Source organism: Ogataea philodendri, assembly GCF_020536065.1.
Source record: "Ogataea philodendri strain CBS6075 chromosome Unknown scaffold13, whole genome shotgun sequence".
Taxonomy (NCBI): domain Eukaryota; kingdom Fungi; phylum Ascomycota; class Pichiomycetes; order Pichiales; family Pichiaceae; genus Ogataea; species Ogataea philodendri.
The window spans coordinates 113281-127236 of record NW_025764207.1 but is presented as its reverse complement, the minus strand read 5'-3'; the positions used below and the strand labels follow the sequence as shown (position 1 = coordinate 127236).

General features: G+C 51.1%; 12 protein-coding genes across 12 annotated transcripts; 8 read left to right on the top strand and 4 right to left on the bottom strand.

The window, feature by feature from the left end:
- Positions 1-72: 72 nt before the first annotated feature.
- On the top strand, positions 73-2121 carry OGAPHI_006689 (uncharacterized protein; the record flags this gene model as incomplete). Its single annotated transcript, XM_046208001.1, has 1 exon — positions 73-2121. The coding sequence occupies one exon, from the start codon at positions 73-75 to the stop codon at positions 2119-2121; it is 2049 nt and encodes a 682-aa protein (XP_046058406.1).
- A 131-nt stretch (positions 2122-2252) lies between these two features.
- OGAPHI_006688 (uncharacterized protein) lies at positions 2253-3662 on the top strand (the record flags this gene model as incomplete). The annotated part of the gene is made up of 1 exon (XM_046208000.1): positions 2253-3662. The coding sequence occupies one exon, from the start codon at positions 2253-2255 to the stop codon at positions 3660-3662; it is 1410 nt and encodes a 469-aa protein (XP_046058405.1).
- A 30-nt stretch (positions 3663-3692) lies between these two features.
- On the bottom strand, positions 3693-3959 carry OGAPHI_006687 (uncharacterized protein; the record flags this gene model as incomplete). Its single annotated transcript, XM_046207999.1, has 1 exon — positions 3693-3959. One exon carries the CDS (start codon positions 3957-3959, stop codon positions 3693-3695), a length of 267 nt encoding a protein of 88 aa, XP_046058404.1.
- Positions 3960-4012: 53 nt separating this feature from the next.
- Positions 4013-4837, top strand: OGAPHI_006686 (uncharacterized protein; the record flags this gene model as incomplete). Its single annotated transcript, XM_046207998.1, has 1 exon — positions 4013-4837. One exon carries the CDS (start codon positions 4013-4015, stop codon positions 4835-4837), a length of 825 nt encoding a protein of 274 aa, XP_046058403.1.
- OGAPHI_006685 (uncharacterized protein) lies at positions 4306-4994 on the bottom strand (the record flags this gene model as incomplete). The annotated part of the gene is made up of 2 exons (XM_046207997.1): positions 4306-4800; positions 4953-4994. 2 exons carry the CDS (start codon positions 4992-4994, stop codon positions 4306-4308), a joined length of 537 nt encoding a protein of 178 aa, XP_046058402.1.
- Positions 4953-6929, top strand: OGAPHI_006684 (uncharacterized protein; the record flags this gene model as incomplete). Its single annotated transcript, XM_046207996.1, has 1 exon — positions 4953-6929. One exon carries the CDS (start codon positions 4953-4955, stop codon positions 6927-6929), a length of 1977 nt encoding a protein of 658 aa, XP_046058401.1.
- On the bottom strand, positions 6152-8735 carry OGAPHI_006683 (uncharacterized protein; the record flags this gene model as incomplete). Its single annotated transcript, XM_046207995.1, has 3 exons — positions 6152-6604; positions 6944-8130; positions 8708-8735. The coding sequence occupies 3 exons, from the start codon at positions 8733-8735 to the stop codon at positions 6152-6154; spliced, it is 1668 nt and encodes a 555-aa protein (XP_046058400.1).
- Positions 8366-9913, top strand: OGAPHI_006682 (uncharacterized protein; the record flags this gene model as incomplete). Its single annotated transcript, XM_046207993.1, has 1 exon — positions 8366-9913. The coding sequence occupies one exon, from the start codon at positions 8366-8368 to the stop codon at positions 9911-9913; it is 1548 nt and encodes a 515-aa protein (XP_046058399.1).
- Positions 9910-13891, bottom strand: OGAPHI_006679 (uncharacterized protein; the record flags this gene model as incomplete). The annotated part of the gene is made up of 7 exons (XM_046207990.1): positions 9910-10371; positions 10563-10917; positions 11544-11678; positions 12006-12139; positions 12456-13271; positions 13335-13475; positions 13547-13891. The coding sequence occupies 7 exons, from the start codon at positions 13889-13891 to the stop codon at positions 9910-9912; spliced, it is 2388 nt and encodes a 795-aa protein (XP_046058396.1).
- On the top strand, positions 10403-10989 carry OGAPHI_006681 (uncharacterized protein; the record flags this gene model as incomplete). The annotated part of the gene is made up of 2 exons (XM_046207992.1): positions 10403-10505; positions 10652-10989. The coding sequence occupies 2 exons, from the start codon at positions 10403-10405 to the stop codon at positions 10987-10989; spliced, it is 441 nt and encodes a 146-aa protein (XP_046058398.1).
- OGAPHI_006680 (uncharacterized protein) lies at positions 11106-12122 on the top strand (the record flags this gene model as incomplete). Its single annotated transcript, XM_046207991.1, has 1 exon — positions 11106-12122. The coding sequence occupies one exon, from the start codon at positions 11106-11108 to the stop codon at positions 12120-12122; it is 1017 nt and encodes a 338-aa protein (XP_046058397.1).
- On the top strand, positions 12189-13925 carry OGAPHI_006678 (uncharacterized protein; the record flags this gene model as incomplete). The annotated part of the gene is made up of 1 exon (XM_046207989.1): positions 12189-13925. The coding sequence occupies one exon, from the start codon at positions 12189-12191 to the stop codon at positions 13923-13925; it is 1737 nt and encodes a 578-aa protein (XP_046058395.1).
- Between the last annotated feature and the right edge of the window lie 31 nt (positions 13926-13956).

The following is a 13956-nucleotide window of genomic DNA, read 5'->3' as shown; positions in this document are numbered from 1 at the left end:
CTGAAACATTGTCCCTAAAAAATCATTATAAAACTGTTATAAATATCACAGACTTGGCGTTTGTTTTAACCAATGTCGGACACTCTTTTGATCAAGTCCATTTCGTCAAACGAGCTGTCTGTTAAGAATTGGGTGGAGGTCCAGCAAAAGACGTTTTTGCGCTGGATCAACTCCAAACTACAGGACAGCAAGTTTGCTCCCTTGTCTTCTTTGACAGATTTGGGGTCCGGAATCGCATTGTATCGGCTGTTGCAATGTTTGGACCCGGATTTCCAGCTTAAACCTGTTTCCACCAACCCTCATTTGAAAGTTCAAAAGATGGAAAACCTCAACAGAGTGCTGGATTACCTGAAACACCGTCAGAACCTCCAGATTCACAATATCGGCTCCGAGGACATCGTGGACGGCAATTCGAAACTGATTCTCGGTCTCATATGGCTGCTGTTGCTTAATTACACCGTTTTCGAGGACGAGGAGGACTGCGGGTTCACCAAGAAAGACCTGTTGTTGAGATGGTGTCAGAAAGTGACACAGAACTATAAGCTGAAACTGACGAATTTCGGGTCCGGTTGGCGCGACGGCCGGGCCTTTTGTGCGATTCTCAACTATTATCGGCCGGAATTGCTAGATTATGAGAAAACTTCAACGCTCCAAGACCTGGAAAGACTCGAGCTGGCAATGGGAGTGGCTGAAAATTTAGGGATCACGCGGCTGATCGACCCTGAAAACATCAACTGTTCACGTCCAGACGAAAAGAGTATCATTGCTTATGTGAGTTTGTACTATGACAAGTTCTCCAAGGAACAGGTGAAGGGAACGGGAGGTTACAAAATTCGCGTCGAGACGTTTTTGGGTGTTGTGGTGGAAATAGCCAAGCTCAAGAAAGACTATCGTGCTGGACTTGATAATCTGATTCCGCAGATTGAGCATACTGTCTTGCAAATGGACAAGTTGTTGACCCAGCCTCAAAACTTGGACAACCTGGTGGCCTCCAAAGATTACCTGGACTCTTTGGCCACTGAAAAATTACAGTTTCTTGAAGACTATTCGCATTTAGAGTCTCTGCGCAGCAAGATCAACCTGCTTCTTGTCGAGTTCCGACTGCGCGGGCTTTGCGAGTCGAAAGAACGCAGTCTTGCAGTTGCAACCAAACTTCTCAAGAAAATCACAGACAACGAGCATAAGATGAGTGAGCTGGTGAGTGAGATGATCGAAAGTTGGCGCGCCAAGTCGTTCAAGCGGTTGGACGACCTGATCGAGGGTGTCGGGCTCGGATTGGACATGGTGGAAGCTGAAATCCTGGACCTATCTGATTCTGCCGAGAAACAGGTTGACCAGTTACCAGAGATCATGGGCACTCTTTCGAACGTGGAGAAGTTACAGGAGAGTCTTACAAAGACTAAAGACGATATTCAGCGCCAGATAGAGCAGTTTCAGGGGACTTTTGGCTACCACGAAACAGAGAAGCTGTACAAGGTAACGGAGCTCAAGTTTCGCATCAAGCTGATCCGCGACATCATCGTGGACAAGCTACAGTTCATTGAGCGTCAGTTTGATCGCAAAGAGCGGATTTTCGAGCAGTTGAAGAACGACAGTCAGCTGGACTCGGTGCAATTGTACCAAATAGAGATGGTTTTCGAGAAGCTTGACCACGGGTGCAAGACGTATTTAAACAAGCCCGAGTTCCGCGACGCGATGCTGTTTCTGTACCCAGCACTGGCGGGCAGCGAGGCGGACAACATTTTTGAGTACTTGTACTCTTCTAGCGAGGAGATCACGCGCGGGGTGCGGTTGAAGCAGTTTCTGGAACTTCCGGGACTTTTTGGAGAGAAGGTGAAGAAAGACCCGGATGTGACGAACTTGGCGGGCGAGTTTTACCGGGAGGCGTTTGACCACGCGAGCGGCGGACGCGGGGTGCTGGAGAAGGTCGACGTGGACAAATTGCGGCTCGACACGACTTTGGTAGCAGGACTAGCGGAAGTGTTTGAGTTCCAGCAAGACGGGTACAATTACGGTCCGTTTTTCCACGGAGACGACTCTATGTTGACCAGCAACGGTCTGACCAAGGAGGAGGTGGTTTCTGCCCTAAAAGACATGGACAGCATGCGTATAGACAAGTAATAACGAAGTTATGTGAATAAATAAAATCATCCCACTCTTTGCCGTATTTTGGCTACCCGTTTGGGCAAATAAAATTTTTCCCCGCGGGCAAAAAAAGGCTGGTTTGATTTGTTTGGTTTCTTCCTTCACTAATGTCTTTTCAGATTAATTGGGAGGCCATCGAGAAGCAGTCGTTCTCGTCGTATACGCGCGAACTGCTGAACGAGGCCCTGAACTCCGGAAAAAGACCCAACATCCTCTCGTCCGACATCAAAATCATGGACCTTAATTTTGGGCACATCTCGCCAGACTTTGAGATCTTGGAGATCGGCGATTTGGGTCCCGACCGGTTTAGGGGCATCTTCAAGTTCAAGTACGACGGCGACGCGTCTGTGACGGTCAACACAAAGGTCAGTGCGAGCCCTTTGAGAATATACAACGACAATATTTATGACGACCTTGTGGATAAAAACAAAGGTTACAAAAGAGATTGTCAACAGTTGGCGGAATTTGTGAAGCCGCAATTTAACGGATCGGACTCGGATTTTGACATCCCGCTGAACTTGACGCTGGGCAAGTTCAAGCTGAGTTCGATTATTATCATTGTTTTCAACAAGACCAAGGGATTGACGTTGGTGTTCAAGAACGATCCATTAGAGTCGATCGAGGTTAGTTCTACTTTCGATAGAATCAAGCCGATTGCCAAGTTTTTGCAAAAGACAATCGAGACCCAAATCAGCGAACTGTTCAAAGAGTTCCTGCCCAGCTATCTGTACAAATTCAGTCTCAAGTACACAACACAGTCTTTGCTGCAATTCCACCAGGACCTGTTGAACGAGGAACAGGACATCGAGGAGAAACGGGTTCTGCTGAAGGACCTGGACCCCGAGTTCCCACTGAGAATCTCGCCTGGGAGCCTGATGCGACTCACTAGACTGGCCAGCTCGCGGCAGACGCTGGCTCTGGGAGGTGCGTTGTCGTGTGATAGAATGAACGACGACGTGGTCACCAAGAGCTTTGCGAATGCCATTCTGGCCTCGAGCGACAATCTGAGCTGGAATAGAATCCATCTGAGAAACTCCGACGTCCAGATCGGCTCGATGGGCAACAAGCTGGAGATCATCAAGGATCTTCAAGCGCGGTCGTTCTTCAAGAACGCACACGACGGCGTCAAACCCAAGAGACGGGTGGTGAAGCTCAAGAAACAGCGTGTGAGTGGTGACACGAGCTCGTTCGCCGAAACGAGTGTCGAGTCTCCGCCGCTTTCTGCCAGTTCTCCACCGTCCACGGGATCCACCCTGGTCGAGGAGGAAACAGAAACTCCTCCGGAACGTCCTCTTTTCCCGCAGCCCAACTACCTCTCGTCATTGCAATTCAAGCTGGCTAAGAAGACCGAGCCCGGCCCCCCAACCGCGTTCAAAGTCCCTGAAAAGCCCACCCACCACATCGACAAGCTGGAACACCTCAAGATCCAGTCCCGCCGGCTCAAGCTCGATAAGCTTCTTGCTGCCCATCAGCCGTCCTCGCCCTTTTACGACTCGCCGCCTCCATATTATTTGTAACGAACAGAATTTATTCGACGCCTATAAAACCTACACTCCAAACATTTTCTTTTGCTCGTTCCACTCTTCCTGCGTAAACACCTTTTGCGTGAAGGCGTGGATGTTGTCGATCTCCTCCTTCAATGCTCCGTTCACCATTCTGTGTCTCATCAACTTATTCTTTCCCTTAAACACGTCGCTCACGATGATCACTGCAAACGCCTGGCCACAACCGCCCGACATGTCCTGGACCTCCACCTCGGTTGCTTGCAGCCGATCTTTGATGATATTTGTCAGTTTGTCTGTGGTGAGTTCCATTAATAGGAGGAGGAGTATATGTGGATTTTTTTTTTTTATTTATTATTTTCCAAATGTCTTGTTCTACAAGGTTTCAAAGGGTTGTTGCTGGAATCCAGAAATTGTATCCCATTGCGTACGCAGACGGCGCGTGGGATAACACGGGACTGCTGGTGGATGCGTCTGGAGTGAACAAGAACGACAAGTTCCATATTTTGCTCACTGTTGATTTGACCCAGTCGGTGGTGGAGGAGGCTGTTCGGGCCCGCTCGAGTCTTGTGCTGGCGTACCATCCGTTCATCTTCCGGGGACTCAAGAGCATCACGCCGAAGGACCCGCAGCAGGCCTCGTTGATTAAACTCATCCATCACGGCGTCTCCGTGTACTGTCCGCACACGGCAGTGGACGCGGCCAAGGGGGGTGTGAACGACTGGCTTGCCGAGGCGGTGGCCAACGTGGACACCAAGACGGTGATAGAGAAGAACCCGGACGTTGAGGACGTGGGGATGGGCCGGTTGTTGACCCTGTCGAGCCCGGCTAGTTTAGACGAGCTGATCCCAGCCATCAAGTCCCATTTGGGAATCAACCATCTACAGGTTGCTACTAACAAGTCACATTCAGAGAAAACCATCTCCACGGTCGCCCTTTGTGCAGGCTCTGGTGGATCTGTATTCAGAGGAGTGAAAGCTGACCTGTACCTGACCGGGGAGCTGTCCCACCACGAAGCCCTGTATTTCAAAGAAACAGACTCCAGTGTGATCGTTTGCAACCATTCCAATACAGAAAGAGGATTCCTCAAAGTGCTCAAACAACAATTACTAACACAGTTCCAATCCACAGACCCAGAAATCGTGATCGATATCTCGACCACAGACAAAGACCCGTTCCAGACTTTTTAGTCATGGTATGTACAGTTGCTGGTGATGCACCCCTGCACACCAGACACCTCCCCCAAATTATTTTTTTTTCTTATTTTCTCCACAACGCTACTGCATCTTCTTTAGGAAAATATACATGTCGGAGCCCCCCTCCGATTTGCCGCATGGTAATGGGCATATGTTTTTGTCCTCTCTTTCTCACATTGCTTCGTCGGACAATCTTCACAAGGCTCGCAAACCGTTGAACAAGTTCCACAAATCGCCGTTCCATCGTCCCAGCACACCGCCTCCGCCGACAGAACAAGTTAGTTTGCCAAAAGATGCAGAGGCAATCCCGATGTCCAAGCAACATTCCCGGTTTGTCAAGATAACTAAGAAGGCGAGTCGTCTGGCCACCGAATTGGCTGGAGATCTTGCGTTTGGGTCCACCAAAGACGGTCATGTCGACCATCGCTACGAAGAGTTCAAGTCCAAGAGGCTACGAGAGCGCGAATCCAAGTCCCAGAAAGAACTCGACCTTGTTCGTCAGAACCTCAACGAAAAGGGCATAGAGGCGTATCTGGAGCATCTGCGGTTTTTCCTGGAATATATGGACCATAGTGAGCTGGATGATCCAATTGATTATGCCATCACTCGCAGAGACCTTTGGTTGTCTTGGTACAAGAAACTGCTCATCAGCATGCGCGACGAGGTCCAGGACTATGAGGATCTTGTCAAACAGCGCAAAACTCTCCACACACACGGTTCTTCCGCCTACCAGGACATTAAACACGAAGCAGACTACAAGTTCAAGACAAAGCTGCACGACTTGTCGTCGATTTCGCAACCAGAGGCTGTTCAAAACTTGCAAAATAGCATGTTCAACGATAAACGTGTGGTTCTTATTTTGCTGTGGTTTCTACAAATCGTGAAGAAGCTCCTCAACCAGCCAACCATGTTCCATAAGGAAGTCCTTGAGGCCTTTGGCAACGGACCCGAGTTCGTGGACCCGTCCAAACAGGAAGACCCTAATGAAGTCTGCATCGTCACAAGCAACAAAATGATCTCCAGTAAAATGGAGTCCTCGATCAAGGAATTGCATTCCGCAGCCGAAAACTCGATCTTAAGCGCACATGTCGAGTTTCTTAATGGCTGGCAAATCAGACACGACAATCCGCAGCTCCACACAAACTTTGTCAGTGTGACAGGCACAATGCGCAAGCTCATCGATTACGCGCACAAGGGCGTGATACCGAAATCGCTCGAGTCAGAATACCCCAACTTTGCCAACCCTGTGTTGGACGACGACTTCTACCGCTTCCAGCTTAGTAACGACGAAAAGAAGTTTGTCAAAGACTACTCCTCGTTCACTACGGTCTCCAGCGACCAGCTGCCGCTCGCTGACTCCTCGCAATCCTGCATATGCTGTCCAGACTTCACGCTGGCTGTCACGGACGATAACTTTGTCTCCACGCTGGCAGAGTTCAAGCGCGCACTCAGGCCATCGGGATACTTGCAGCTGTTCATCTGGGACCTCGAGTCCATGCAGAAAGACCTCAAGCCGCAGTCGGACGACGAAAATCTTCGTCGTTTGGTTTGGGAGAAAATAGCCAAGTTCAACTTTGACCGCAAGTGTGTGGTTTCCGAGGCCAGCTCAAAAATCGTACCTACCTTGCGCCAGTTGGGATTCAGAAAGATCCGGTATTCGTACGTTGGCCATCCGTTCATTTCCACTATTTCGGAAAGCCCAGACCTGGTGAACATGTCACATTCATCATCGTCAGATTCTGGACGCACAGAGTCCACTACCTCCACCGCGCATCTGGGTTACAAAGACCTGCGTGTGAACGCCTTTTTCGAGTTCTTCGCCAACTATGTGGAGTTCCTTATGTTTTCCAAAATTGTGTCTATTTTCCAGCTGATGGAAACACTCAAATACCAGGCAGCAACGGAGGAAACCACCAAATTGGGCGATGAGGAGACTCTGAACCTGATCAAGCTCTTTATCGATTACAAGCTGAACGGGTGCGCGGGAAAGCTTGTGCAAAAACATTTCCCTGATCTTCCTGCCAAGCATGATCCTATCCGAAACGAGGGCATAGGATACTCTATGGTGTTGATAGCCGAAAAATAAGTTTTGAGTCAAACCTCTTGGTTTTCCGCCTGTACCCTTTGTAGTAGAGCTTCTTCTTCAGAGCCCGAGTCTGAATAGGAGTCTTCTTCCTCGTGGTGAGACAGCTGTCTAACAACATGCACCACCGGGTCTCTTCTTTGGTGGCTCGACACCGATGGCACAACCAGCTGTTTGGGCGTGTACACGTAAACGTCGTTGGATGCGAGCGGGTTGAGAATCTCTTTGGCTTTCATAGACTTCTTCAGCTTGACAAAGTCCGGCTTCAAGTTGAAGTGTTTGCGCGGACGGGATCCAGTCTCGTCGAACAGCTGGCGTCCGAGAACTCCTTGTTTCTGTCTTTGTTTCTCCAAACGGTACATTCTATTGAGCCATTCCCAGCTGATCACGTTGACTGTTAGAGAACATGTGATGTTGAACACTTCCGACAGCTGGCTGACCCATGTGTTTGCGAGGTCGGCGATGAAGAAGGCGACTGTTGCGTTTGCTGTGAGCTGCATGATGATCGTGAGGGGCAGAACACTGGGCTGGAATACCAGGTCTTTTTTGGAAAAGGCGTAGACCTGGAGCAAACAGTCGTAAAGCACCGAAAGCGAGATTCGCAGCAGGTACATCACCACCGGCAGGATCACAAGCGCAGGGACCTCGACGTCAGAGTTATCGATATTGGACGCCAGCGTGGACGCTCCCCAAATGACCTGCGACACAATAGCGAGCACTATTCCGATAATGAGGATCAGTTGCTGCTCTCGTTTCCGAGAGAACATTTTGCGGATCACCTCGACCTGGGTGAGCAGAAGAAGCAAATACGAGATGAAGTAGACGACATTGTATCCGAGAGAGTCTGTGATTGTGTCTAGGAACCGTTCTGCTGAGGACTCGCCCATTCTTGCTTGTTGAGCCAGCAGGATCAAGGCGTAGATGTAGAAAGAGACCAATTGGCCTGTTGCGACAAGAGTTGACAGTTTGATGAGCCATGTTGGTTTAAGTAGACGCAAATGATGTTTCTTCAGCAAAATGGCTGTCAGAAACACCGACAGAACCGCAGCTGTAGATATGACGTAAATCACGGGGTAGATGGAGTCCTTGAAGTCTGCGGACTCTTTCGGGGCGAAACCAGTGAGATATTCGTTCCACAACGACTCGAATTGCGGCAGTCTTGGTATGTTCCATTCATTAAGCTTGAGATTGGTAGAGTAGAGCACTGGGGTGTCGTCCACACAGAGGTGTTGGAAGAAGGAGCTATTATCGACCTGAAAGACTCCTTGATCGGTGACCAAAAGCCCATCGCTTAGCGAAAAAGCCTTGCAAATCGAATATTCAACGGCTTCTTGCGGATACCGCCAAATAACAATTTTGTGATGGACAGACATCACAAACAAGACAAATAGATATGGGAAAGGCTTTTTTTTTTTTAAAGATTTATTTTTCCTCTTGTAATGAACACGGATGTGTCGTTTTCAACGCCAAATTTGGTGGAGGAAGCCGACGACGCGCTGGCGTGTCGTAACTCCGACGGGGGCTACCGGATGATAGACTACTATGTTGAGAACCGGCGGGAGGAGCCGTTCACGCTGGTGGAACCTCCAAACAGAAAGACATTGACACGGACGGAATCTATAGCGTCCTTGAAGAAGTCGCGAACGTCGCTAGAACAGGTGCAAACCAAGATCGGCGAGCAGATCCATCAGGAGCCGAACCGGCTGAACGCCATTCTGGCCAGCGACCGCGACCGGTATGGGTTTCGCAAGGCAAACCATTACGTCAAGCTCGAGGACTACAATGGGTGGTGGATAGAGTATGCGCCATATCTTGCGCGGCGCAAAAAGAAATGGGCCAAGCTGATGGCTAAGAACGGGTTGCTGGTGACGAAGAACGGTAGCCCCACACGGTTTCCTCCTCGGTCCGAGGAACTGCGTCGCTATGTTCGAAAGGGCATCCCTGCCGAATGGCGAGGCAATGCCTGGTTTTTTTTCGCAAGGGGCCACGACAAGCTCAAGGATAACAAGGGGGTTTACGACAAGCTGGTGGAAGAGACCATGGACATGATTAATGAGAACACTGAGGCCATCGAAAAGGATTTGCATCGGACATTCCCGGAAAATGTCCATTTCAACAATATCACCCAGCAGGGGACCGACCAGGAAAGTGCGCTGTTGCAGACACTTCGGCGTGTTTTGAAGTGTTTCTCCAAATACAAGCCTACGATCGGGTACTGTCAGTCGTTGAATTTCATTGCTGGGCTGCTGCTTATATTTTTAGACGAGGAGCGGGCATTTTGGATGCTCGTGATAATCACAGAAAGATATCTTCCAGGGATCCACGAGTTCAATCTGGAAGGAGTCAATGTGCATCAGGGGGTGCTGATGTTGTGTCTTCGACAGTACTTGCCAAACGTTTGGTCGCTGATGCACGAGACGTCGCATTCGAACAACAATTCGTTTCTGTACGAACTGCCAACGCTGTCGTTCTGCACGACGAGCTGGTTTATGAGCATTTTTGTCGGCGTGATGCCGATCGAGACCACGCTACGTGTGTGGGACTGTTTGTTCTACGAGGACTCGAAAGCGATATTCCAGGTGAGTTTGGCTATTTTCAAGATACTAGAGCCGCAGATGCTGGAACTGGGCAGCATACGATCGGACGACGATGGCATTTTGAGCGCAGAGCTGTTTCAGCTGATCCAGAACTCGCCGAAACGGCTGTTGAACGCCAACGTGCTGATGCAGGAATGTTTCCGGTTCTCGAGCTTCAGCAAACTGTCGCAGGAAGAGGTGCAGAACTGCAAAAAGTACGTGGTGGAGAGCCGCACGCGGTACAACGAGCTGATCAAGCGGCGCAGTGCGGTCGGCATGGACGAGCAGGAGCGCCGCGAACTGATGAAGAGTGCTGTTCTACCGGAGAACAAGCAGATCGGGCTCAAGAGCATGAACTGGAACGGCCGGCTCAACAACCGTATGCGGCGTATCCAGCAGAGGATACGCTAGCGCGGGGTTGGAACCAGCGCGTCCAAACTTAGGTAGCCACTTCTTCGAGGACTAACAAAGACCACCGGTATATTTTGGGCACGCAAACTTTCGTTTGTCTGTTCGATGAACTGTTCGAGTTCGTCCGCGTACGTTTTATCCCAGCGTAGTTTTCTGAGGATGCCGAACGTGAGCGTGTCGAGCACCATGTAGGGCCCCCATAATGGTGAGTATTGGTTTTCCAGTAGTTTGTTGACGGTGTCGACGATCTGCTGGGCCTGTTCGCGCGGGAGATGGTTGGCCAGCGGCGTGGACGGCTCGGTATCGAACCAGAGCCCGTCCTGCTCAATTTTCGGCGTGAATTCCAAGTATTCGTCAAGCTCGAATTTGGGGTGGTCGACCGTCGCGACGCGGGCAATTCTTACCACTCTTAAATTTCTATCTGAAGAGTAAACGTTTGGGAAGTGGGTTACTTTGGCCTGTCCGAGAGAATACACGTGATAGTTGATCATGAGCGTTGCTTCAGAGGTTGAGTTTGCCAACAAATTCCAAGACCTGGTCAACTTTGTTTGTCCGGAAAGAATAAACAGGGAAATTAATTATCAGAGTGTGAGTATTGTTTAAAGTGTTCCCACTAACGATTGCAGTGCGGGTTTGGGCATATAAATACCCCGATTTTCCGCCGGCCGGGCGACACAACACATGTGGTGGTGACCATCAAGTCGTTGCGGCCGCCAAAGTTCGAACACCAGCTGGAAGAGTCTACCTCTACCACGGTGTACAAGCTGAAGGAACAGCTGGCAGCCAAGATCGGCGCTGATGTGGACCAGATCACGCTCATGGTGAAGACCAAGACGATCCACGACGAGGATCTGGTGGGGAAACATGCTGTTGACGGCGAGTTGAAACTGAATGCTATGGTCAAGGCCAAGGCCAAGCCGGTTGCAGAGCCGGTCACAGAGCCTGCAACGTCTGTGCCGGTCACCACGCTGTCGTCGGCCGCCTGGTCGCGGATCTCTGATGTCCTGGCCTCAGAGATCAAGGACGAAACAACCAGAAACGAGTACCTGCAAAAACTGAAGAAAGTGAGGATATAGAGCTAATTCACCGCATGTCCACGACATGTTTGTAGTTGTGTCCAATCTCCGCTCTGACGATTGTGTTCGCACCCTATCTTTTCAAACAAACTATAATCTCAAAATTTTGATCTATTATGTCCGACAAACTGACGCTTGTGCATTTCGGCGCTGGCAACCACACCGACCCGCCAGATAAGTTCAGGCGGCTCTTTCGCAGGGCAATTCGGTCGACACCTGCTTCGCGGCCGCTGTTCGAGTCCCAGCTCGCGGAATTGGTGTCTATCTCTCAAACCATCGAAGAAAGCCCTCTGACAAATACCGGGCTCACATCGTCGGTGGCGCGCGACGGGTCGATCCAATGCGATTCCAGCGTGTTTGTGTACAACCGGACAACGCTCAAACACACACAGTCGTCGCTGCTGGCAAACACGTCGGCTCACCCCACCACCGACTGTGCGATCCAGTACGTTCTGCAACAGAACCAGAACGATCTCGGGCTCACAGCCCCGGTGGCGTTGGTGGGCAAGACAGACCGCACGCTGGAACTGAATGGACCCATGAAACAGTTCTACGACAAGTTCAAGCCGGCTCTGTGCAAGATCGATGCCGTGGACAGGAAAACCGTCGCGTCGATCGTCTCGGACACGATCGGGGTGTCGTTGGTGGGCCGCACCACGGTGACGACTGGAGTGTCGTCGGGGGGCAGTCTGTTCAAGAGACCGGGACGGATAGGATGTTCGGGCGTGGTTGGGGCCGGTTGCTACACTGCGCAGCAGGAAGGGTTCCTGGCCAACGTTCTTTGCTCGGGGAACGGAGAAGACATCATTCAAATGGACCTTGCGCGGACAGTGTGCCGCCACCTGTTATCTAATCGACATTCCGGACGCATGACCTGCGATCTGGTGGCCGAGGCGGCGTATACAGCCGCAGAGGAGGTGGAGTTACGAGCACTAGACGAGAATTACAAGCCACGCCTATATGTTGGAGTATGCGGCTACTTTGAGGCTCCCGACAACCTCAAGTGTGTGTTCTACTTCCACACAACCGAGACGTTTGTGTTTGGATACTCTACGTCGCTCAAAAGCGAGTTTCTGTTCAGCAAACTGCCCAAAGCCCAGACTGCCACCAAGGGCCAGATGTATGTCAAATAGTGGCTGGTGTGCCGGAGCTGAAGAAAAAAATACTTGTGGCTCAGCTGTTGTTTTATTTTGTTCCACATGGATTTGAGTGCTCTTCTGTTCGACTCCCAACGGCTTCCGCTGTTGATGGAGCGCGGCGAAGGAGAGAATCTCGGATACTCGGAGCACCAGCGACATTTGGTGCGAATATGTTCTTTGAGCTCGTCGTCAGTTTCCATAGTGAGTGGACTAATGGCCTTTTATTTTCTGGGGATGTTACACCCAGCCAAACGGATGTTCCGCCATACGCTGATCACGATTCTGATCTCGTTCGACTTCCTCAAGGCCGTGATGCTGCTTGTTTACCCTGCGAGCTCCGAAAACAGCTCCGAAGGCTCGGTCACCAACATGCGGTTCCTGAACGCAATTGGCTGGCTCACCTCGTTCAGCATCGAGGGCGCAGACTTGGTGATTGTTTATTTTGCCGTTCACATCGCCTTGCTCATATTCCGTCCGGCATTGGGCTCCAAAACAAACACCGAGGGTGGGTTGTTTGTGGTGCGACACTACATCTATGTTCTTGCGCTCGTCATCCCCGTGATACTGAGCTCGCTCACTTTTGCCGGCAACAACAACTACACCGACCAGATCAGCTGGAGTTACATGGAGCCGCTCACCGCAGTGTGGTATCTGACCTGGATCATTCGGTACTGCATAGCCGTGCTGATCGTCACCATCTACGGCTCGGTTTACTACCACGTCATGCGCGAGTACACCGCAGTCAGCTCCAAGATGGACGTGATGGGCCACAAGAGCCGGGGAATGGTCACCGAGGTGCTCGGCGACTCGTTCATGTACAAAGTGGGCCAGATGCTGCTGATGCTGGTGTTCCCCGATATTCAGATTAATGCCCAGTTGCACGGCAAGGACCTCACCACCGAGGCCGACATGGAAAACTTGGACTACTTGCGCAACCAGGACCCGGAACTTACAGGGATTCCCGAGCTGCCCGAGCTCGCAGGCTATCAGTCCTCGCAGAAGGCCGCAAGAACCCGCCAAGAGGTCGGACTCGACATCCAGCAGCTGCTCCACGAAGAAGCCATGGAGAAATTCCGGTACAGACAGCTGCAGATCATGCGCCAGATGAAAGTCATCTTCATCTACCCGGTGTCGTACATGCTGCTGTGGCTATTCCCGTTCGTGGCCCAGTGCTACCAGCTGCACCGCGGCCGCAAGGCGTACTACCACCTTTCGATTTTCTGTCTGGCCGCGTTTTTCCAGGCTTTCAACTGTTTCATCGACACCATGGTGTTCTTCATCCGCGAGCAGCCCTGGAACCTCAGGGCCAGCCAGGTCGACCCGTTTGCCCAGTACGAGTACTCCTGGCTCCGGAAGAAACTAGGGTTTCTTCCCGGCTACCGTCTGGGCAACCCGGACGCCATTTCGCCGCAGATCACGGCTCCGTCGCACCAGGACCCGTTGACCAGCCATTCGCACCTTCGCGCTATAAAGTCCCGCTCCAGCTCGCAAATTGACCCCAAGGACGTCAACCAGGACAACTCTCTGAGTCTGGCGGATTTCCTCAACTCGTCCGCGCCCAAAACAGTGCCGTCCAACGTGCACTCGTCCACGCGGCAGAACTCCAAGTTCAGCTGGCGCACGTTCTCGCTCCGCGGCTCGTTGACCGAGTCGTACGGCTCAGACGAACATAAAGAGGCCCGCAAAAAATCCACAGGCCGCAAAGGCAGCGCATACAGCGCAAAGACCTCCTCCACCGACGGTAACGCGAAAATGGATCTCATGTGCTTTCTTAAGGAAGAAACGCACGCTAAATAGTTAATGAATTAGCTTCTTTTACTCTACGTAG